At 46.6% G+C, this 24,587-nt stretch overlaps 1 protein-coding gene across 1 annotated transcript; it reads left to right on the plus strand.

Moving 5' to 3' along the window:
- Positions 1 to 210: 210 nt before the first annotated feature.
- Positions 211 to 9,141, plus strand: Swi5 (SWI5 homologous recombination repair protein). Its single transcript, XM_032902792.1, has 5 exons — positions 211 to 381; positions 653 to 701; positions 6,116 to 6,240; positions 7,400 to 7,494; positions 8,827 to 9,141. Exons 3-5 carry the CDS (start codon positions 6,131 to 6,133, stop codon positions 8,889 to 8,891), a joined length of 270 nt encoding a protein of 89 aa, XP_032758683.1. The 5' UTR covers positions 211 to 381; positions 653 to 701; positions 6,116 to 6,130; the 3' UTR covers positions 8,892 to 9,141.
- Positions 9,142 to 24,587: the final 15,446 nt, after the last annotated feature.

Consider the following 24,587-nt stretch of genomic DNA (forward strand, 5'->3'; position numbering starts at 1 on the left):
TCCTCAACAAGTGCCAGAGAAGGCGGGTGCAGAGCTTCACTAGGACGCTCGGAAACCCGGCGTGACCTACCTTCTCCAAGCCCATTGGTTGATGAGAACGATGACTGACAGGGAGGCGTGGTCACGCTGTCGCGAGGCGGGAGCAACGGGTGGAGTTAACGACGAAAGCTGCGCGCGCAGCCATGACCCCTCACAGCCACCTATCGGAGGGAGGGGCGGGACAGCTTTAGCTTGGTGCGTGCGCAGCCGGACGTGAGGCAGTTGGTGGTCTCCATCGTCGATTTCTGGTTACCTGAAAAGCAGCCGTTTAACCCCAATCCTGGACCCTTCAGAGTTTAAGCCCACCCCGCTCCGGGTGCCCCGGACCTTAGGGTTCAGGAGGTGGGTGACGAGCGCGCCGCGCTTCATTTCACAGCCCTTTCCCGACTCTTCACTCCTTCCCCCAGACTCCTCACCAGGCCTCTCCATAACCAGTTCTCCACACATTCCCCTCCCTACCTTGCGCACCCCGACCTCAAAGCCCCAAGCCCCATCCCGGTATCTCGGGTAATGCCCCGGAATCTGGGTCCCGGCCCAGCCCCTTCCCGCTGCGGCTCCCGCACCCCTTTGGTAACCCCATTCTCATCAGCCCTTTCCTCGGGTTCCTCCCCAGGGGTGAGTCAGAATTCAGCCGAATTTACCATGGGGGCTACCGATCGCCGGTGAGTATATCAGCCCCACCCGCTCCCTCTGTATTCCCACCCATCGCCTCCCTCTTCCCGAGCCTTCCGCCGCCAAGCCTAGTTCTTTCCTAATTCCACTCCTTTTCCTCTCAGATGTGAGATCCTACCCTCCCATTCCTAGCTGCCCGATGCCTACGCTTCTCCGACCGCTCCTGCCCGCAGCTTTGTCCCCTGACCCAGCCTGCCACCAGACCTGCATGGCTTCTCAGTAAAGGAATCTGCCTTTAGGCTGTCCACTCCCTAAGCTACTCTTTTTTTTTTTTTTTTTCGGGCCACCCCCAAAACTCAGTTCATTTCTCATCCCTCAAAGATGGATTTTTAAAGTACTCTTTTTGATGAAATCATGATTCACTCCTTTTTAGTAATTCCTTTTGTTCTTTATAACCTTACCCCCTTTTGAGACAGTTGTTAAAACCAAAGATGGGAGGAGAAAGACCACCAACCCAAATCTTCACTGAAGGCCAAGTCAATTAAAGCAAACAATTGATTAAAGCAAGCTATTTTATTCGTGTACACAGCCCCTAGGGTAGGGCTTGTGAGATCAGCCTCAGATGTGAGGAAAACAAGGCTTTTAGAAAAAAGCTCAGGGGTAGGGGGTATCCAAATGGGGATTTGGTGGGGCTACAGGGGCAGAACATAAGCATACAGGTTAGTCCGAACGAACTCCTCAAAGAGGTGGTTGTAAGTTGGGCAGAACAAGGTAGTCCTAACAACAAGTAGAGAGGTGGTCCTTTTGGAACAAAGATAAGTTTGTAAGATGGTTATAAACAACTTTCTGGAACAAAGACTTGATTGCCATTCCTGGAGCAGGCAGTGCAGAACCATTTGTAGTTAAGGTTAGAGGTGGGCATAGCCCAGTCCTTGAGAACCAGAGGTTTAACCAGAAACAGGATTGAGTCTAGACTGTATTTACTAGGATGGCCTTTAAGCCCGAGATGGAGACGTGCTGCTCCCATATGCAGTCTGTATTCAAGGATGCCCTTGTAGTCTCACTGTGTAGCCCACACTAGTTGAATACTCTTCATCCTCCTGCCTTAGCAACTCAAATGCTAGAGAGCAGGATAAATTATGGAGACTTAAAGAGAAAAAAAAAAAAAAGAACATTGAGCAAGTTAGTAGTGGTGCAAAGTTTTTAATCCCAGCACACAGGGGGCAGAGGCAGGGGGAATCTCTTCCTGTCTGGTGTACAAAGAACAGAAACCCTGTCTTGAAAAAAACAAAACAAAGATAGCACCTTGATTTTAGAATCAGGCATCCCAGCACAATATTTGCTGTGGATGTTACCAACATAGAAACAGTATTCTTTTTTAAATTACTATTACTTTGTTTTGTTTTCTTTTTTTCTTTTATTCTTTTTTTTTTTTTTTGGAGCTGGGGACCAAACCCAGGGCCTTGCGTTTGCTAGGCAAGCGCTCTACCACTGAGCTAAATCCTCAACCCCTACTTTGTTTTATTGAGTCAAGACTATCCTTGAATTCAGTTGTGCTTGCCTTAGCTTCCCAGTATTGAGATCAAAGGTCTTGGCTTTTTTTTTTTATAATTTAAGATTACATTTTAAAATGTACTTGTTTGTGGGCACTGGAAAGTCACAGTACATACAGAGGTCAAAGAACAGCTTTCAAGAGAGATTCTTCTACAGTATGAGTCTAGGAATTGAACTCAGGCCATTAAACTTGGCACCAGCCGAATTGTTTTTTGTCTCCAATAATTTAAAAGAAATTTTAAATATTGGGGGAAATATTTTTGAATAGGAATTGTTAAGGTAGTCATAAGCCAGACTTAAGGCCAGACCGGGGTTTGAGCCTCACTCTCACCCGGGAGTTTTCTAGGAATCTCGTAAGGCATTAATTGTTTACAATAAGAATAGAACCTGATTTTCTGCGTCCTTGAGACTGAGGGTTCTAATTATTTGTTGTAGACCTGTCAGGCAGGTAATCAGGAACTTTGTAATTACTTTAAAGTTGCTTGGCAAACCTTTGACTTCAGAAGTCTATATGTGACTGCAGTTTAGACATGAGTCCTGGTCAGGAGTGGTGTCACTTGCTTTTAATACCTGGGGCTCTTGGGAGGCTGAGGCAGGAGCAGGTGAATTTCAGTAAGTTTGAAACTAACCCGGTCTACGTAGTGAGTTCCAAAGATAGCCAGGGCTACATAGTAAGTGCCTCCCTAAAAAAATCTGAAAAAATACAAATTCAAGTCTCCTTTGGAAGCTTTCGCTCACTCACCAAATGTGTCTCAGTTGCCTTTTTCTTTTTTTTTTTTTTTTTTTTTTGGTTCTTTTTTTCGAGCTGGGGACCCAACCCAGGGCCTTGTGCTTTCTAGGTAAGCGGCTCTACCACTGAGCTAAATCCCCAGCCCCTCAGTTGCCTTTTCTTAAAACTCCTTAAATCTAGTAAGAATGCATTTTAATGAACCCCACGTTTTCCTCATCTGGGTTCTGAAATCCCCCCCGCAGCCCCAAGCTAAGGTTTTGAGATTTCCTGAGTAGCAGCAGCTGCGAAGCCTTTCCAGGTCCCATGCTTCATTGCTGCTGGCCGGGGCTAACACCCACTCACCCTTTGAAGCTTAGCTTTGTCAAGAAGCTTTACCCTCTACTTCTGGCTCTAGTAATTCTAGACACTCCCTTAACACATTGTTCAAAGCCTTTTTTTAGACTTATAATTAGTTGTTGGGTGTTTCATTTATGACTATTGTTTACTGTGCCCAACTACTGTCAGAGGCCCTGTGGTGTCAGCAGTGGGCAAACACATTCTGTCTCCTTGGAATTTACCGAGATAACAGTGGTGTGAACATAAAAATGAACTGAACAAGTCAGGTTGACAAGAAGTGAGGCAAAACACTGGAATAGATTGGAAAGAGAGCTCTGTGTGGAAAGTGCTTACCATGAACAGACCCACACACATTCACTGGAATCTGTGTAAAAACTGGATGCAGAAACACAAACGTGTAATCCTAGCATTAAGGCAGAGACAGCATCTCCCAGGTCCTGCTGGCCAGCAGCCTAGCGAAGTCGACGAGCTCTGAGTTCAGAGAGGGGGTGGACATAGTTAAGAGTATGGTCTTGTAGAGAACCTGAGCTCAGTTCCAGCACCCGTACCAGCTGGCTCGCAACCTCCCAAGAACTACAGCTTCGGGAGGTTATAATGCTTTTGACCTCCACAGGCATCTGCACTCAGGTGCACATACCCCCTACAAACACATAATTAAAAATACTTAATAATACAAAAGGTTTTAATTTAGGTTCATAAGTGGTTTTGCTTATGGGGGGAGACTACTCTTGTGCACATGTGCGTACCATTTTCATGCCTGGTGCCTAGAGATCAAAAGGTCTAACCACCTGGCACTGGAGTTACAAGTGGTTTGTGAACCCCACATGGCACTTGCGGCAGAGGGGTGGGGGGTTCCCTTATTTCTGCTAGTCATGGTGACATGTCCTTTAATCCTAGCACTCTGCAGGCAGAGACATACATGTCTTTGGGTTAGAGGCCACCCTGGTCTGTACAGTGAGTTACAGGCCAGCCAGAGCTGCCACATAGTGAGACCTCCCCCGCCCCCAACCTTTTGGGTATCCCTCTTTCCTTTTTTGTTTTATTTTTGGGGAACAGGAGGTACAATGGCAGTGCTTCTCAACCAGTGGCTTATGACCCCTTTGTGGGTAGGACACCCTATCAGGTAGTTATGATTCATAACTAACAATTACAGTTACGAAATTTCAATGAGTTTTATGGTTGGGGTCAACACAATGTGAGGTATTTAATTAAAGGGTTGCAGCATTAGGAAGGTTGAGAAGCACTGCATTGTGGTCTGAGCACGGAAGTCAGGATGACTTGAAGGAGTTGTTTCTTCCACCACGTGGGCTCTAGGGAAACTCAGCTCTGTTAGGTTTGCCTGTAGATACCTTTACCTGCTGAGCCCTTTCCCTGTCCCTTCATACCTGCCCTCTGCCCTTGCAAACTCCCCTGCCAAAGAAAAAGAGAAATATCCTTGTGGAAGCTGTGGTGTGTCACAGTGTGTCCCCACAGTATACCCTTTTCGTCCTCATTTTCTCGCTTGCAAATGTTCATTACAATGAGTCATTGGTCTGGTTCAAGGCCTCTGGCTTCCACCACACTATCACTGGATCCTCACTGGGACTCCGGTTAGAAATACTGTGTCATGGAGATCCTACGACTTCAGATCTGCAGGACTAGCCCTTCATGTGCTTCAGCAGTTCACTGTTAGGGTAGATATTGAATAGACCACCTTAAAGCCCTGGATCTGGACCTTGTTATCAGAGCAGGTCAGTCTGCCAGCTTTCCCATACCCCCACCACCAGGGGGGAGCTCTCCAGCACTGTCCAGCCAGCTAACCCAGTGTTGCAGCAGGTGAGGGGCAGGGACTGGCTCACCCACGCCCATGCCTGCAAGGCCAGCTCTATTGTGCTGTCCAAGTCCTGCTTTTCTTTTGTGCCTTTGAAGGACAGGACCAGCTCTCAGACTGGAACAATTTTGAGGAGCTGGTTCTCTACCAGGGTTCTGAGGATCAAACTTAAGGTTGTCAGGATTACAAGGCAAGTGATCTAACCAGCTGAGCGCCTTGCAGCCCTGCCCTTCTCTTTGGTTCTCTATGGCTTATGTGTCTTCTGAATACAGGGGCCCAGCTGGATGTCTTCTCCTGGGGCTCCTGCCAGTACTGGCAGATAGTGCTCACTCATAATTAAGTAACTGATGACAAGCCAGAGGCCTAAGAACAGGAACCACAGTTTCCTGTGTGTTTTCTTCCTGAGGAAAAGCTGAACTCTGGCTGCCAGCCTTTACAACAGTGCTTCTCAACCTCCCAGTGCTGTGACCTTTAATACAGCTCTTTAGATTGTGCTGACCTCAACCATAATTGTCTCGATGCTACTTCAGAACTGTAATTTTGCTGCTGGTCTGTGACCCCTGTGGGGATCGGGATCCACAGCTTGAGAGCTACTCTCTACAGGCTGAGTGGCAAAAAGGGCAAAGATGGTTTGCCTTAGGGAGTCTGGTGAGATTCTAAATCCAGTGACTTGCAGACTTGGAGTTGAACTACAGACCAAGCTGCTTAGGATTGGGTTTAATTGGGAAGAGAAATCCAAGTAACTGCCATGGTGGATCTGCCGTCTCACTCCAGCCTCCAAGATGGCTGATCTTCAGCCATACGTTTCATGTAGAGAGAGGCCAGCGTTAGGCATGCTCTCCTGGGAAAGACAGTCCTCAGACATTGACCTGTCACTTCTGGTGACATTGCCACTACCCCAGCCATCTTAAGGCCACACCTGACTCCAAGGAGAGTTGAGAAATAAATGGTATTCGGAGGGCAGGGCCTTATTACCAAGCTGAGACAGGGATGGCTGCTGAGAGAGATTCATAGCTCTGATCTGTAATGTTCAGCAACGACCATTCCCCATGATTGATGAGGGTGAGGAAGTCACCGAGGAGACCTTGAATTCTGACATTCAGAAACTGAAGGAGAAGCAGGACATGCTGGACAAGGAGATCTCCCAGTTAATAGCCGAGTAAGTATTTTGTTTTCTGAGATTGTCCTGGATCCCAGGCTGACCTTCAAACTTGCTATATAGCTGATGATATTGAACTGTCCTCTTAGTGAGTGGTTACAGGCATGGGCAACCACTCTAGTTTTCTGTGCAAATCTGTCTATCTATCTAGATATCTATCTATTTATTATATACAAGTACAATGTAGCTGTCTTCAGACACGCCAGAAGAGGACATTGAATCCCATTACAGATGGTTGTCAGCCACCATGTGGTTGCTGGGATTTGAACTCAGGACCTCTAGAAGAGTCAGTGCTCTTAACCACTGAGCCATCTCTCCAGCCCAAAAGTCTGGTGCTCTACTGATTGAGCTATCCAGGCTTGTGCTGAGTAAGTCTTATTGCCACCCTAGTGCGGTTGAGATAACTTTGAGGCAATTGTGGAATCCTTGCCTCATGCATAAAGCCCTGGGTTCCATCCCATTGCAAGAAAACCAAAGGGCAATGGAACTCTAGCAGAGTGCTTACCTGTTGTTCATAAGGCCTTGGGTGTGATCCCAAGTCACATACAAGCATTCTCAACTTTAAATTAGTGCCTAGTAACAAAAAAACTCACTATACTAGATTGCCATAGGAAAGATTCTAAGTTGTACTGAGTATCTTTGCAACCATTCTAGAAGTCAGGTTGGGACAAATCTAGAAGCAGGGTCTGTGGGAAGCTGTACAAAGTTAAAGCAATGTCCATTCAGAATTCCAGGCACTGCTCACCACCATGGGTCCTTTCAACATGGAGTTTCAGCACCTAGGAGAACCTAGCTTCGTTCACCACAATTCCTGAGCTCCCTTTATACTCCTTACTCTAACCTCAGCAGAGGCTGAGTTGTACTGAAATATATATTTCACATAACAGAATCTGCCTGATGACTTAATATAGTAACCATAAATCCCTCCTTTAAGAGGACAAGTTTGCTAGGAATGAGGGAATAGGCAGATACACTTCCCATTATAAATGTCAGGAAAGCAGGTTCCATTCTGTGATCCCTGTCCCCAAATGCTAGCACCTAGTAGGACTATAGTGAATATTTGTTAAATTGATAATGAACAGATGTCTCAGCACCTGCCACCTGATCGGGGACCTTACCAGCTGACCTAATCATATTCATTCTTCATTGTTCTTCCCAGGGGCTACCGTGTGATTGAGCTGGAGCAGCACATCTCCCTCCTCCATGAGTACAATGACATCAAGGATGTGTCACAGATGCTGCTGGGCAAACTGGGTAGGTTTCGAATAGGAAAGGATCGCCTCCTCCCTACCTCCCTTCCTCCCTCGGGGTGTTGGATTTTACTCCTTGTCCCCCTAACTTGCCAACTGTCCCACTCCTGTCAGCTACCCCAGCCCCTCTTCTCACCAGCCTCTGCTCCCCTGAGTGACCAGCAAAGCAGGCATGTAGCTCTTGCTTTATTTAGTCCCCAGGATCTTAAGCACAGATCCCACTTGGGAGGAATTTTGAACAGGACTTACCCACCTGCATGGCTGCAGGAATGGTCCCTGTTCTCCCATGGCATGCAGAAACATTGAGGAACCATGGCTATCTCTAATGACTGACTTGCTTAAGGGGCAGCAAGGGACCATAGCAGCTCCTTATAATATGCAGTGGGATTTAGTTCCCCCTCCAGCGAAATCCAGAGTCTTGAACCGAGGCAGATGCCTATGTGTTTGACCAGAACAGCTTGTCAGGGAAGTCAGGCAGTTTGGGGTATGATGTGTAGAAGCCGTATGTAAGCTCCACGGCGCTTTCTACTGGCTCAGTGGCAGACCCTGGTGTTCTGCAGCCAGGAGGATGTGTAGAGCTGCCCTGTTGACCAGCTCTGAATTTTAACACTTGTTACAGAGATCCCACAGCCCAGAGGAACCCAGGTTCACAGCAGAGGGGGAGTCATGTCATTGGGAATGGGTCCCAGAGAAGGGAGCAGAAACTAGGAGGGAAGTGCGAGTGGCTAAAAGGAAGGATCAAAGCCAAAAAAGGATGTGGCCAGGTGGTGTGGTGGATTGAGGCAGGAGGATCATAAGTTCAAGACCAGCCCGTGTTCCATAGTGAGCCCCAGTCACAGCAGCTCTGGGTCACCTGACCTGGAGCATGTGTCCTATCAGTTTCCCGACTTTTCAGTGGATGCTTACTGGGCATCTATTCCACCAGGTACTCAAGGTGCTGGAATGGGGTCAAACATGTAGGTTGGGTTTTAGTGTTGATAGGACAGACCATCTGTGTCTACTATCAGATGAACAGAAATGCTAGTGTGTTAAGTTCTGTGAAGGAAACAGCAGAGGTGGGAATACAGACGTCTGAAGATGGTGGCAGGAGAGAAGATAGGTATGTCTTAGGTAGAGCAGCAAGAGGAGCAGGGTCACACAGAGGCCATGCTGAAATGCTTGGTTGGTATGGTTAGCCAGGCCAAGCCCACAGAAACAAGGCTTGACTGGAGAAGCAGAGAGATTGTAAGTGGTAAGATGTGAATCTGGGCCCTGTCGGCGGTCAGGACAGTGGCCTTAGTTTGGACTTTGTTTAATAGTCTCCTCTGGATAGTAAGCCATCGTTCCTTTCTTTCAGCTGTGACTCGAGGCGTTACCACCAAGGAGTTATATCCGGATTTTGATCTAAACCCAAATGACTGAGCAGCTTCTCGGAGATCTTCATCTGCAGTCCACAGGGACAGGAGGATGAAGGCATAAAGGCAGAGAGCCCAGACAGTATGTTCATATGATATCCAGATTTAAAAAATGCTAAAAGCCCTCCAGAGTTTGGAGTGGGTCCTAGAGAAGAGGGGTCTTGGGAGGGGTGGGTATTGTCAGTGCTAGGATTTCTAAACATTTTGTGAGTGGATTTGTTGTTGTCCCTTTTGTTAATAAATCTATGAGCAATCTGGATGGCTCTGATCCTTGTCTCTACTAACCTGCCTGTCGTGCCTGCCTGTGGTCACCTCAGCCTACACCTGCTGGCTCACACAGCTGTTAGTCATGAGAACTCTTTAAGATTTATTTATGTATGTGAGGATGCTGTAGCTGTCTTAGACACACTAGAAGAGGGCATCAGATTCCATTACAGATGGTTGTGAGCCACTGTGGCTGCTGGGAATTGAACTCAGGACCTCTGGAAGAGCAGTCAGGGCTTTTAACCACTGAGTCATCTCTCCAGCCCCCCATGAGAATTCTTATTGCTGTCCCATTGAACCTAAGAAAGGCAGGTAACTTGCCCAGGGTCATACAGTAGCAAGTGTGGCAGGGATTTGAACCTAAGATGTTGCTTTGCAGTGCTACCTTTCTGAGTTGAGAAGGAACAGGTCAAAGTTGGGAGTGAGGAATGACAGCATTATTAATTTACAAATTTGACCATGGTGATTATGAGTGAAATTCATGAGGCTGGAGACATGGCTCATGGTGAACTTGCTGTATTTGATTCGCAGAACCCACTTAAAGGTAGAGAGTCTACTTTGTAAAGTCTCGATTCTTTTTTTTTTTTTTTTCTTTTAAGATTTGTTTTATGTAAGTACACTATGTTTAAACACACCAGAAGAGGGCATCGGATCCCCATTACAGATGGTTGTGAGCCACCATGTGGTTGCTGGGATTGAACTCAGGGCCTATGGAAGAGCAGCCAGTGCTCTTCTCTCCAGCCCTCAATAATACTGTTTTTTGGGACAGGGTTTCTCTATGTAGGCCTGGCTGTCCTGGAACTTGCTCTTTAGATCAAGTTGACCTTAAATGCCTCTGCCTCCTGAGTGCTGGTATTAAAAGGGGTACACCGCCACCTAGCTCATGTCCATTCTAAAGAGGAAAAAAATTAATAGTTTGTTCAGCTTTCTCAAAAGAATCTCTGCTTTGCAAGTTGATGTTCAGAATCCTGTCCTGGTCTGTGACTGGCAGGTGAGAGTTAAGTCTGCTGTCCTTTGCTCATTGCTCACAGATCCCAGACAGCTCACCTGTTAAGAGCGCTGACTGCTTTTCTAGAATACCTCTGTTCAGTTCCTAGCAACAACATAGTAGCTTCTGTTGGGGCCTGGGGTAAGCCTTGCACTGACCACCCAGACACCATTCTTAAATATCTAGTGAAAGTTTATTCAACGCTTTCAGACTGAGCTATTAGGGCCACAGGAAGGAAAACCTAATTGTGACACCTGTCTGGCCTCAGGGCAGACTTTTTATATAAAAAACCAGGTTGATTGGTCTTCAGTGTGGGATAGAAAAGGTGGTAGGTGGTGTTAGCCAAAAATGTTAGCATAGAAGTAGCACTGTTCCCCCAGGGCCATACTTTCTTGAGGAACAGCAAGCTTAATGCTCGATGATTTTGCAGCTAAAGAGTCTTCTTTTCTTTCCAAAACTGAGGTGGCTGAATGTAATTTAGCAAGGTCTTTCTCCACCTGTTCACTCAACAGCCTGAAATTCTGTCCCCCTTAACTAGATATGTTTTGAGGAACCACCGGGCAGGTGTGGGTACCCCACCCCAGGACCTGGGAAGTTGCAATACTTACTCTTGATACAGAACTGGGTTTTGGGATTTGTGCCAGAGGTCCCATTGGGCATGGGACCTCAGGTTTCACTGGATTGTAAAAGACATGCCAGGATCTGGTCCTATCATATAATAAGCTCTGAACCCCAGGTATGTCCAACCTCCTAATCAGCATAGGGATGGAAGGATCCCAAGATTTGAGAGTTATAACCAACGGATTACAAGTCTTAAGAATCATACATTCTGGGGCTGGAGAGATGGCTCAGTGGTTAAGAGCACAGACTGCTCTTCCAGAGGTCTCGAATTCAAATCCCAGCAACCACATGGTGGCTCACAACCATCTGTAATAAGATCTGATGCCCTCTTCTGCTGTGTCTAAAGACAGCTACGGTGTACTTACATATAATAAATATTTTTTAAAAAAAACTTACATTCTGAATTACAAGTAAGCCTTATATCATATAAGGATCACGGTCTACTTTTCATCCTGGGGCCCAGGTCTCACATCCCCAACGATGGCAGTTGTGATCAGCAAGAGATGGAGTACACATGGACCTGGTTTCTGCTGGACATGCATGAGTCAGGGGATGGGATGGGAGGTTCCGGAGGGGAAACAGAGAAAAGGGATAACATTTGAAATGTAAATAAAGAAAATATAAAGTTTGATCTTGTCCTGAAAGCAGCTCTCCTGCTACGCCATCAATGCTACACCTAGTACCCTTCTGTCCAGGCATATCGCCCAGCCATGAAAGCAGAAGGTACTGGATGACGTATTGGAGGATCTCAAGATTTTGTTACCTACATCTAACCGTAAGTCACAAAGGCCTGTGACAAATGTTGGAGGCTGAGAATAATCACCATGATATAAATCAGTTATAACTGCCTGTTTTAGTATCAGATAACCTCCATGGCCAAGTCTTTGGCTTATAGTTATTAGGTCTCTCCAGTCCTAGAGTTGAGCAAGGGATTTTTGTAAAAATAAAACAGAAGACAACAGTTAATCTGTAACGAGTCTGATCGTCAGAGGATCCTCTGGTGTTGCTGTGCCGTCCTTGGTCTGGATGTTGACATTTTCTCACAGGTCCTGTGGATGAGACTGGACAGCCCATCTCTGGGCTGGGTCCTGATATTTCTGAGGAGCAGACTTCTGATGAGAATGACAGCTCCAAGTGTAGATCTCATCAACATTGACAGCTGTGGGGGTTGTTCAGATCACAGTGTAGGGTCCCTTCCATTGAGGAGCAAGGGATCCTTTACAGTCTCTTAGCCAGGATTACGTCTTCAGGTTGGAACTGACGAGGGGTGGTTGGTGAGCCTTAGTTAATGTAGGTGCTGAACATACTCACATAGGCCAGCCTAGATCCTCTGGAGTGCCTGGAACACATGGGCACTGGAACACTGTTCCTAGAACACCAATGACTCATGCTCTAAGATCAAGAATCAACAAATGAAACTTCAAAAATTGCAAAGCCTCTGTAAGGCAAAGGACACTGTCATTAGGACAAAACGGCAACCAACAAATTGGGAAAAGATCTTTAACAATTGTATATCTGATAGAGGGCTACTATTCAATATATACAAAGAATCAAATAACCCTATTTAAAAATGTGGTACAGAACTAAACAAAGAATTATCAACTGATAAATATCAATGGCACTTAAAGGTATGTTCAACATTCTTAGTCATCAGGGAAATGCAAATCAAAACAACCCTGAGACTCTACCTCACACCAGTCAGAATGGCTAAGATAAAAAACTCAGGTGACGCTCTCTCCTCCAGCTGAGCAAGATGCCCAAAGGAAAGAAGGCCAAGGGGAAGAAGGTGGCCCTGGCCCCCACCATGGTCAAGAAACAGGACGCCAAAAAGGTGGTCAATCCTTTGTTTGAGGAAAGGCCTAAGAACTTTGGCATTGGGCAGGACATCCAGCCCAAAAGAGATCTCACATGCTTTGTCAAATGGCCCCGCTACATCAGGCTGCAGCGGCAAAGAGCCATCCTCATAAGCAGCTCAAAGTACCTCCTGCCATCAGCCAGTTCACCCAGGCCCTGAACAGGCAAACAGCGACTCAGCTGCTTAAGCTCACCCACAAGTACAGGCTAGAGACAGAGCAGGAGAAGAAGCAAAGGCTGCTGGCCTGTGCTGAGAAGAAAGCTGCTGGCAAAGGGGACATCCCAACTAAGAGACCACCGGTCCTCCGAGCAGGGGTCAATACAGTCACCACCTTGGTGGAGAACAAGAAGGCTCAGCTGGTGGTGATTACCCATGATGTAGACCCCATTGAGCTGGTGGTTTTCCTGCCTGCCCTTTGTCGAAAGATGAGGGTGCCCTACTGCATCATCAAGGGAAAGGCCAGGCTGGTGCGCTTGGTCCACAGGAAGACAAGCACCACTGTTGCCTTCACACAGGTTAGCTCAGAAGACAAGGGTGCTCTGGCTAAGCTGGTGGAAGCTATTAGGACCAATTATAATGACAGATATGACGAGATCCACCACCACTGGGGAGGCAATGTCCTGGGTCCTAAGTCTGTGGCTCGCATTGCCAAGCTGGAAAAGGCAAAGGCTAAAGAACTCGCCACTAAACTGGGTTAAATGTACACTTAAGTTTTCTGGGGGTTGGGGATTTAGCTCAGTGGTAGAGCGCAAGGCCCTGGGTTTGGTCCCCAGCTCCGAAAAAAAGAAAAAAGAAAAAAAAATTTCTGTACATAAATATAATTACAAAAAACAAAAAAAAACAAAAAAAACTCAGGTGACAACAGGTGCTAGCGAGGATGGGGAGAAAGCGGAACACTCCTCCATTGTTGGTGGGATTGCAAGCTGGTACAACCACTCTGGAAATCAGTCTAGGGGTTCCTCAGAAAATTGGACATAGTACTATCTGAGGACCCAGCTATACCATTCCTGGGCATATACCCTAAAAGATGCTCCAATGTGCTTCACTATGTTCATAGAAGTCCTATTTATAATACCCTGAAGTTGTCTCTCAACAGAGGAATGGATACAGAAAATGTGGTACATTTACACAATGAAGTACTACTCAGCTATTAAAAACAATGACCATGAAATTCATAGGCAAGGGGTTGGGGATTTAGCTCAGTGGTAGGGCGCTTGCCTGGGAAGTGCAAGGCCCTGGGTTCGGTCCCCAGCTCCGGAAAAAAAAAAAAAAAAAAAAGAAATTCATAGGCAAATGGATGGAACTGGAAAATATCATCCTGAGTGAGGTAACCCAATCACAAAAAAAAAAAAAAAAAAAAAAAAAAAAAAAAAAAAAAAAAAAAAAAAAAAAAAAAATCCACACATGGTATGCACTCACTGATAAGTAGATACTAGCCCAAAAGCTTGAATTACCCAAGATACAATCCACAGATCACATGAAGCTCAAGAAGGACGACCAAAGTGTGGACACATCAGTCCTTCTTAGAAGGGGAAACAGAAATATTCATAGGAGGAAATATGGAGACAATGTTTGGAGCAGAGACTGAAGGAAAGGCCATTCAGAGACTGCCCCACCTGGGGATCCAGTCCACATACATACAGCCACCAAACCCAAACACTATTGCTGATGCCAAGAAGTACATGCCAACAGGAGCCTGATATAGCTGTCTCCTAAGAGACTTTGCCAGAGCATCACAAATACAGAGGCGAATGCTGGAAGCCAACCATTGAACTGAAAATGGGGAGAAAGGATTGAAGGAGCTGAAGGGATTTGCAATACCATAGGAAGAACAACAATACCAACCAACCAGAGATCCCAGGGATTAAACCACCACCCAAAGAGTACACATAAACAGACCCATGGCTCCAGCTGCATATGTAGCAGAGGACAACATTGTTGGGTACTAATGGGAGGAGAAGCCCTTGGTCCTGCCAAGGCTGGACCACCCAGTGTAGGGGAATGTCAGGACAAGGAGGTGGGAAGCAGTGTGGTTCCCGGGTGGGGGAACACCCTCATAGAAGAAGGGGGTGGAGAGATGGGATAGGGGTTGTATGGATAGGAAACTTGGAAAGGGGATACCATTTGAAATGTAAATAAATATCCAATTAAAAAACAACCCTAAGTCTCTAACCCTAAGGAGAGCGAAGGGAAGGAGAGTCACCCAGGCATCACCAGTTTCTAGGGTTAATTTAGTTCAGGTCCCTTTGAGAGTCCTATTCATTCTCTCTACATGGCCCGAACTCTGGGGGGGGGGCGTGTATTATGCACAATGAAGTTCCAATATACCCCCAAAGTTTTTGCTAAAACGTTTGACTCACCTGAGAGATGAAGACTGGTCCATTGTCAGATCCCAAGGCCATAGGAGTTCTAAACCAAGGTATTATTTCCTCAATGAGTTTCTTATAGTTTGAGGATTTTACTTCTTGGTTGAGAATGTCTCAGTCCATCCTAAGAAGATATATATAAACTTTTTATAGATATAAAATATAAATATAAAAGATATTTGTAATCAAATTTTCCTGGTTTTACCTCAGAGAAGTTTGTTTCCCAGAAGACTCCTGGTGAGGTTCCTCTTTCTCTTTTAGCATACATTGTTTTGTAGCTGGGCTTGTCATTTGATAAGGATGACATCTAGTAGCAACATGCTCCACTTCCTTGGTTGGCCCTTGAATAAAAAACTTTGTAGATATTAATTCTTTCATCTTATTCATTCCCAGATGAGTGATGGCATGGAGATCCTAGATCAAAGTTCTGACCAAATTTTTGGTAGAATCAGTTGTATGTCACCATCTGTCCTTTATGAGGCTATTAGGCCTGGTTGTCTTCTGTGAAATAAATTGAATATTCAAGCAAGACCAGGTCTGAAAGGGTCATTAGCTTTTGTCCACAAATAAATGGAAGGGCTTGGTCACATCAGGCAATGCCAGGGCAGGAGCTGACAACAGTGCTGACTTCAAGTCCCAAACTACTTCCTTCTGCTGTCTATATGAAAGGCTCTTCCTGCCCCCTGGTGGCCTCACAAAGGGGTTTAACTATTTCAGCAAAACCTGGTATCCTGAGCCTGCAAAAAACAGTTGACCCCAAGAATTTCCATACTTGGTGTCTGGTCTTAGGCATCGAGATGTTTGAGATGGTTTCTTTACAGGGTGAAAAGACTTCTTTACTCCCCTTGGGCTGGAAACCCAAATAGATCACTTCAGATCCACAAATCTGAACCTTCTTAGCTGAGATCCTATATCTCAGTTTCTGCAGTGGTTCTAGAAGGTTTCTTGTATAGAAGGTTGCTTCTATACAAGAGTCAACATCAATGGCATTCATTAGCAAGTCATCCATATACTGAAGGAAAGAAGCTTGTGGCACAGTCTGCCTGTACTCACATTGGTCCTGATGAGTCATCAAAATGGTAGGTGAGTTTTGAATCCTTGTTGGTAATCTGGTCCAGGTCAGCTGTCCCCTGAATCCATTTTCTGGATCTTGCCACTCAAAGTGGCTGTCTGTTCTTATCTAGAGGAATGTTGAAGCAAGACTGTATACATTTGTCTGTCTGGTGGTAGGGAGCTCAAAAGCATATACAGGTTCTAGAACGGTTGGGTGAATATCCTCCACTCTTCTGTTTACCTCCCTTAAATCTTGCACCAGTTTGCAATTTTTTTAATATTAATTTATTTTGTATATGAGTACACTGTCGCTGTCCTCAGACATACCAGAAGAGGGCATCTGATCCCGTTACATATGTTTGTGAGCCACCATGTGGTTGCTGGGATCTGAACTCAAGACCTTTGGGAAAGCAATCAGTGCTTTTAACCACTGAGCCATCTCTCCAGCCCCAGTCTGTAATCTTGTCCTCCAGGCTTTCTAACTAGCAGCTGAAGTGTCTTCTAGGGAGAACGGCAGGGAATCAGGCTCCTATAGTGCAGAGACAATAGATCTGGGGCCTGATACCCTGAAGGGTCCTAGGTGACAAGGGTTACTACTTCACTCTGACGGAGCTAGCAGAAGCCTTCAAACCAACCACAAAATGAGGGAAATGAAAGGCCAAACCTGAGGGTTATTCTCAGCCCATACCTGTGGTATCAGGTTTATGAGTTGTTTGAGGAAGGACAATGAGGGATTCGTTCCTTGATCCTCTAGTCTTAGTATTCATTTTCTAGTGAAAGGACACAGACAAAGGTTGAATCTCCTGGACAGATACACAGCCCTCTGGGGAGAAATAAATGTGAGATTCCATTTTTGTTAGGCGGTCCCTCCCCAATAAGGAATAAGAACATTCAGAAATCACTAAGAAAGAATGAGTAACAGTCTTTTTACCCAAATTCACACACTGTTTGGTAGTTCATGAGTAAGGTTTAGCCTCTGTCATCCTGTACTGGGGTGTCTGGTTTATCATGGGTTGCAGGGGCTATTGGAGAACTGAGTGACATGCCCCAGTGTCAATAACAAAGTTTACTGGATGTCTGCCCACTGTTAAGGTTATCTCAGGCTCAGGAGGGAACTTGGAGCCCTGATGATAGCCTCAGTCTGTTTCTTCTCTGTTTCTGAGGTCACTCATTCTTCCCATAACCCATTTCCTCACCATAGGCACACTGGTTTTTTGGAAGCCTTGGATGGAGTTGAGACTCATCAAATCATTTGATCTTGTCTTTATTATTCAGAGGTTTCCGCAGACCCGCACCCCTTATATAACCTCTGAGTTGCAATAAGAGTGTTTGCCAGTTTCTTAGATTTTTTTTATCTCCTTCACTTTCCCTATTATTAAAAGTCTTTTGAGCAATCTCCATGCATTCAGACAGCTTCTTACCTTTGAAGCCTTCAATTTTCTGAATCTTCTTCTGGATATCAGAGGCTGATTGACCCATGGAAGCCTCAATGACAGCTGGCCTCTGGTGTCTTGGTGTCGATCGTAGAATGGTTGTAGTAGGCATCCAGTAGCCTCTCCAAGAAGACAGCAGATTCCTTAGGACACTGTGTACTACCTGGCCACCTTAGACAAGTTCAAGGAGCCTTGAGACCCCCCACTCCATCCCATGAGAATCTGTGTGTGTGTGTGTGTGTGTGTGTGTGTGTGTGTGTGTGTGTGTGTGTGTGTGTGTGTACACTGTCGCTGTCTTCAGACACAGCAGAAGAAGGCATCCAATCCCATTACAGATAGTTGTGAGCCACCATGTGGTTGCTGGGAATTGAACTCAGGACCTCTGGAAACCTCCTGCCAAATGTGGTCTTGTTCCTCTGCGGTGAAGCGTGTCTGGGTGCCATCTCAGGGGGGCTGGTGGCTATGAAAGATAGTCTCCAAGAGGGATATCAGAGCTTGACATTTGTCATGGGTTCTTAGCTTTCCTGTTGTAAATATCACTAGCAGAGAAAGACTGATAGACCAGAAAAGGCATTTCCCCCTCCTGAAGAGGGAGCTGGGGGATGGGGAGCAATGGCACTTAAAAGAAAAGCCATTGTGAGGAACCACAATAGACACCAGATGGAGTATGGGATGGACTAGTTACAGCAGATGAGATGGTTAGAAAGGACAAGGGTACAGGCAGCGGCCTCTGCTCCGGCTGCTGCAGCTCACCCTGACATGCAGTAAGGAGGTGGCACATCAGCCTCCTCAGGCTGAGAAAGAATGGGAGGCAGGCTGCGAGCAGAAGGCTTAGGTAAGATGGTGAGAGTCCTCCAGAAAACAGTAGTTTCCTCTGCTGTACTTACAGGAGGTGGAGGTCCTAAACCTTTCAACCAGCAGGGAGGGTCAGCTCACAGGTACCACCAAGCCATGGTGTAGGGAATCTGATTGGAGTGACCTGGGCCACGAAGGATGACAGCCTGGATGGGAAGAGCAGAGACTTCAAAGGACCCCTCAGGGGGCCACCCAGTGCTGAAGAGCAGCCATTGGAGTTCACACAGGGCTCAAAACTGGCTGCTATCTGGAAATCCTGAAAATGGTGTAAATTCTCCTCAAGGGGAATACTAGGAGTGGCTCAGGACTGCCCTGGGAGAGAAATGGTATAAATCACAGTTATATTAAGAATAACAGCACAAGGGTTGGGGATTTAGCTCAGTGGTAGAGCACTTGCCTAGCAAGCACAAGGCCCTGGGTTCGGTCCCCATCTCGGAAAAAAAGAAAAGAAAAAAAAAATAATAACAGCACAATCAGACAAACGACAAACGAATACAAGACATCTATATTGACAGGACCAGTTTTCAAAAGACAGACGGTGCTGTGTGGTGGGACTCTGGTACCCTGACCACATCTGAAAGGGTGAATCATAACTTACCCCTTCCACACAGGGGGGCTCCAGGCATCTCTGAGTCCCTGGACCCAAAGAGAATAACTGTGTTCAGCATCTCTTAGGAGCCTTCCAGAAGTCTAGACTGAAACTAGAAAACCGAAAAACAGATCTGTGCACTTCAGGGGACTTACCTCCTCACAGAGAGAGGGAGTCAGCCCGCACTCCTAGAAGTCAACTACATCTGAGGGCAGTCTCGAGGGTCAGGGCAAGAGATGACTTTCCGGGCAAGGCACCAAATGTTTTGTCCTGGGATAGGCTGTGTACTGACCACTCAGATACCAGTCTTGAATATGTGATGAAAGTTTGTTGACCTCTTTCAGACTGATCTATCAGGGCCACAAGGAGGAAAACCTAACTGTGGCACCTGTCTGTCCTCAGGGCAGACGTTTTATATAAAAACCTAGGTTCGAAGGTTCGAAGGCAAGCAGTGAAGAGGTAAAATATTTTTGGCTAACTAGACAAAGTGTTATCAGCTAATCTTCAGGCTGACTGGTCCTTGTCTTAGGAGGAGAGGAGGAGTGGTGGACCTGTGGTGAGCAGGGGAGTCTCAGAACATTGAGATAATAGGGCAACATTCTTCAGTGTCAGAATAATAACTATGAACTTCACATGGAGTTTGAATACAAAAGGGCTGCAGTTTTGTTAAAAGGAGCAGGCCTCAATAGCTAACGACTTCCAGTTCCAGGGGACCCAGTATCCTCTTCTGGCCTCTCTAGAGCAGCTAGGCCAGTACTCTGCGCTCCCCATGATACAAAATGGGACTTGTACTTCAGACATGCCACAAGTTCAGACTCCTGCAGCTGCCTGTCCCTGATGGATGCTGCTTCTGGGCCTGGGGGTGGTGTCAGAGCCCAGGGACAGCTTTACCTGCAGAGAAGAGAGCGTAATCTCTGAAACCCAGCCTCAACTGCACACCTGTTGCTGTTGGCTGCTTTTGTTTTTTGAGACAGGGTTTCTCTATGTAGCCTTGACTATCCTGGAACTCCTATAGACCAGGCTGGCCTCGAACTCACAGAGATCCATCTGTCTATGCCTCCTAAGTGCCAGGACTAAAAGTGTGCAACATCCTCACCTGGCTTAACTGCACACCTTTAACCCCAGCACTCGGAAGCAGAGGCAAGCAGCTAGATCCCAGGGTTACATAGTAAAACCTTGAAGGTTGAAGTGGGAGGGAGAATCCTAGGCTTTGGTCACTTAGAAGCTGTGTGGCCCTGAGCAACTGGCTTGACCTCTACAATGCAAACAGTATCTTCACGGGACGATGACTGCCTGTCTGAGCAGAGTCCACTTACCTCCAGAGCTGAACATGCTGTAAAGGCATGTTATAGAGCCCTCCACTCATGCCTGAGTCTCAGTTCGGGAAACAGTTGTGGAAGGATTACTCCAAGTGCCAAGCCAGTCTGGGCTTCCTAGGCTACAGCTTAAAACCCTGTCCCAAAGACTAACGTTTGTTGCAGGGACAGGAGAGCTCACTCAGCTCTTCAGAAAATCCCGGTGGTGCATACCCTTGATCCCGGCATTAGCAGAACAGAGGCAGCCAGGTCTACAGAGTGAGTTCCAGGACAGTCAGGGCTACACAGAAACCCTGTCTTAAATTAGTTCTCAGCACAGCTGTGCAGCAGCTCCCGTACCAGCACACGCTCCTGACTTCTCCAGGCACCCCTGCCCCACACAGACCTACACACATACAAATAAATAAAATCTTTTTTAAATTTAAGGGGGTTGGGGATTTAGCTTAGTGGTAGAGCACTTGCCTAGCAAGTACAAGGCCCTGGGTTCGGTCCTCAGCTCCAGGGGGAAAAAAGACAAATTTAAATTATGTGTATGTTGTATGTTTGTGTATGTGAGTGCACGAGGGCTCAGGATTTCCTTGAAGCTGGACGTAGGGCAGCTCTGGTGTCTGAGGTAGGCACTGGGAAATGATCTCCAGTCCTAAGACCTCTCTCCAGCACCTAGTCTATTTTTAATGTCTGTTGCTGGGCATGGCGGTGACATGATTTTATACCAGCACTTGAAAGGCAGGGGCAGGCAGGTTTCTGGGAATTCAAGGCCAGCTTGATCCACATAATGAATTTCGTCGGGCTATAGGGTTTTATATAGTGACTTTGTCTTAAGTCACTATTCTACTGCTGTGAAGAGACTCTTACAAGAGAGAACATTTCGTTGTGAGCTTGCATATGGTATCAGAGGCTTAGTTCATTATGACGTGGGCTGGGGATTGGGGCAGGATCTGCATGATGCAGGAAACCTCAAAACCTACCCCCAGTGACACACCTCCTCCAGGAGGCCACGCCTCCTCCTTCTAATAATCCCAAAAGACAATTCCACTCTGGTGACTAAATATTCAAATACATGAATCTATGCGGGCCATTCTTATTCAAACCACCACATTCTGCCTTTAAAAAAAAAAGTCAATGGGATGAAAGAAAAGTTGGCTTCCTGTTTAAGATCCCAGCACCCTTTAAAATAAACCCATTGTCCCACTCGGAACTGTAACATCAGCTCTAGAAGTGGGTGGAGACAGGGGAATGGCTGAGGCTTGCTTCTCAGTTCAGCTGAGAAAACTTGAACCCCAGATTCATACTGAGAAAGAGACCCTGCCTCACAGGAATAGGCAGTGAGAGGCCCCCGGAAAGTGCCTCTGTACACAGTCACTCACTCACTCACAGCTGCTCATGCCTTCTAGAACAGCACGGAGAGGCACAGGCAGGCGGGGAGCTCTAAGGTCCAGGCCTGTCAGAGCTACGAAGACTAAGTCTCAGACCCTTTATCCTCTCAACCCTGATGAGAGCATCTGAAAGTTCTTCTGGGGAAATATGGACAGCAGAGTCACCACCAGGAAGAGAAAGATGGACAAACTAACAAGGATACAACTTGGGACAGCAGACCTCACTTACCATAGTCTTCAGTCACGTGGACAAACTGAGTTGGGTCCCGGATGAAGGTGAGCACGTAGTGTTTGACACAGACAAGCAGTTCTTACTCAGAAAGCCTCACTACTGAAGGGTGCTTGGAGGAGCTGGTGGACAGCCACTGAGTTCGTGACCCAGCACCCAGCACCCAAACCTCTTCCCCCAAGACGCACGCTGTGCTCTGGCCCTATTCCTGACATCAAACACGACACCAGTCTACCTTTCCAGATTCACCATGAAGATCCCCAAGTCACTTTTTCCAGGCAACAGCCTAAGCGCATCCTAACGAGCTTTGCATTAGCATCAATCACCCAAGAAGGGCGCTGGGAAGGAAAATGGCTCCAGGTCCGGTTCATTATGAAACCCGCCACCACGTGCTATTGGCGGGCACCAGCCTCTTGAGGCAGCGCCTGTTCAGAGGGGTGCTTAATAGCTGGGCAGCACATGGACAGGGGCGGAGAAGGAGGTGAAGGGTGATAATCACGTTTCCAAATTAGTTACAAGCCAAAGGTTTCGTCAGATGAGAGCAAGAGCTGACCACTGCAGTAACCCGCCATTTGCGGGACTCTGCTCAATGGGGTCGCCGCACCTCACCTGCAGCATCTTATGGGCCCTGACAATGGAGTACGGTCTGTAGAGTGCCCCTTCCCCAAACTGAGCCAGCCGAGGCACGAGATGTACACAGTCCCCTGGCTGCCTGACTGCAGGGCTGGCTAACTACCAGTGAGTAATGTCTTAGCTGTCAGGGACGGAGCAGTTCTCTTGGTGGCTCACGCCTACAATCTCAATACCCAGGAAAGCCTAACGCTAATAGATTGCTACATTTGGGTCCAGCCTTAGGTATACAAGTAAACTAGTAGGGGAGGGCTTGTCTTCTGAGGTTCTTACATAGCCCAGGCTAGCCTCATCTTCCTGCCTCTGCCTCTGAAATGCTAGAATTGTTGTTACACACCACCGTACTGTTTGGGAAGAACTAGAATTTGAATTCAGAACTCTCTGAACCCTCAGGTTCAATATCTTAGCCACAAACTTCTATTATGCTTCTCAGAAATTGCATCTGCCCTTGGCCAGTGTCGGGGCGCATGCCTTTAAACTTAACACTCAGGAGGTAGAGGGAGTCAGTTCAAGGCCAGAGGCACTGGCTAAGTTCAGGCTATCCAGAGGCACACAGTGAGACTCTACCTTAAACAAACAAATGCATAGTAGGGGTGGGGGATTAAAGACATAGCTTAGTGGTAGAGCTTTGCCTTTTATAAGCTTTTTAAAGATTTATTTATTCTATGTAAGTACACTATTACTGTCTTCAGACACACTAGAAGAGGGCACTGGATCCCATTACAGATGGTTGTGGTTGCTGGGAATTGAACTCAGGTCCTCTGGAAGAGCAGTCAGTGCTCTTAACTACTGAGCCATCTCTCCAGCCCATCTTTTATAATTTTTTAAAAGATTTGGGTGTGAGCTGGGCGTTGTTGATGGCACACATTTTAGTCCCAGTGCTCAGCTCTCGGAAGGCAGAGGCAGGCAGATCTCTGAGTTCAAGGCTAGCCTGGTCTACAGAGTAAGTTATAGGACAGCCAGGGCTACACAGAGAAACCCTGTCTTGAAAAAAATCTTTGTGTGTGTGTGTGTGTGTGTGTGTGTGTGTGTGTGTGTGTGTGTGTCTGTGTTGGGGGCTGGAGGGGGGTTGTGAGTCCAATGTCCTCAGAGACCAGAGAGAGTGCTGGATCCTTGGATCTGGAGTTAGAGGCAGTTGTGAGCTACCTGACTTGACATGGGTACTGAGACTCGAACTCAGGTCTCTTGGAAGGAAGACAAGTGCTCTTAACCACTGGAACCATCTGACCAACCCATCTTTTTGTTGTTGGTTTTCATTTTCCTTTGTTTGTTTGAGTTCAGGCTGGCCTATATAGAGGAGGATGACCTTGAACTCTTTTTTTTTTTTTTAAGATTTATTTATTTATTATATATAAGTACACTGTAGCTGTCTTCACACACACCAGAAGAGGGCATCAGATCCCATTACAGATGGTTGTGAGCCACCATGTGGTTGCTGGGAATTGAACTCAGGACCTCTGGAATAGCAGTCGGGGCTCTTAACCACTGAGCCATCTCTCCAGCCTGACCTTGAACTCTTTTTTTTTTTTTTTTTTTTGGAGCTGGGGACGGAACCCAGGGCCTTGTGCTTCCTAGGCAAGCGCTCTACCACTGAGCTAAATCCCCAACCCCCTGACCTTGAACTCTTAACCTTTCTGCTTTCACCTCCCAAGTGCTAAGACATTTTGAAGATTTTTAGCACCTCAGGGGATCAACAGAGGGGTTGTACATGTCAGGCATTGAACCACTGATCCACACCCCCAGGCATTGATTCACTTACTGTGTGTATGTGTATGAGTGTGTGCTTGTTTGTGAGGGTGTCGGTACACAGGTGCAGAGGTCAGAGGTTGAGAAGACACCCTTGGGTGTTGTTCCTTAGGTGCAAGGTAGGTTCCTGTCTGCCCAGTTTTTTTAAATGATTTATTTTTTTATTATATATATATATATATATATATATATAGAGAGAGAGAGAGAGAGAGTACACTGTGGCTGTCTTCAGACACACTAGAAGGCATTGGATCCTATCTACAGATGGTTGTAAGCTACCACGTGGTTGCTGGGATTTGAACTCAGGAACGAAGGAAGAGCAGCCAGTGCTCTTAACCACTGAGCCATCTCTCCAGGTGCCCCCAACCCCTTTCCTTAAAGA

Source organism: Rattus rattus, chromosome 5 (genome assembly GCF_011064425.1).
Source record: "Rattus rattus isolate New Zealand chromosome 5, Rrattus_CSIRO_v1, whole genome shotgun sequence".
NCBI classification, from domain to species: Eukaryota; Metazoa; Chordata; class Mammalia; order Rodentia; family Muridae; genus Rattus; species Rattus rattus.

What these genes read in the sequence shown, in the direction of transcription:
- Swi5 (XM_032902792.1), top strand. Translation starts at nt 6,131, where the DNA reads ATGATTGATGAGGGTGAGGAAGTCACCGAGGAGACCTTGAATTCTGAC. An exon ending in ATCTCCCAGTTAATAGCCGA is followed by an intron (nt 6,241 to 7,399) that starts GTAAGTATTTTG and finishes TGTTCTTCCCAG; the next exon opens with GGGCTACCGTGTGATTGAGC. An exon ending in GATGCTGCTGGGCAAACTGG is followed by an intron (nt 7,495 to 8,826) that starts GTAGGTTTCGAA and finishes CCTTTCTTTCAG; the next exon opens with CTGTGACTCGAGGCGTTACC.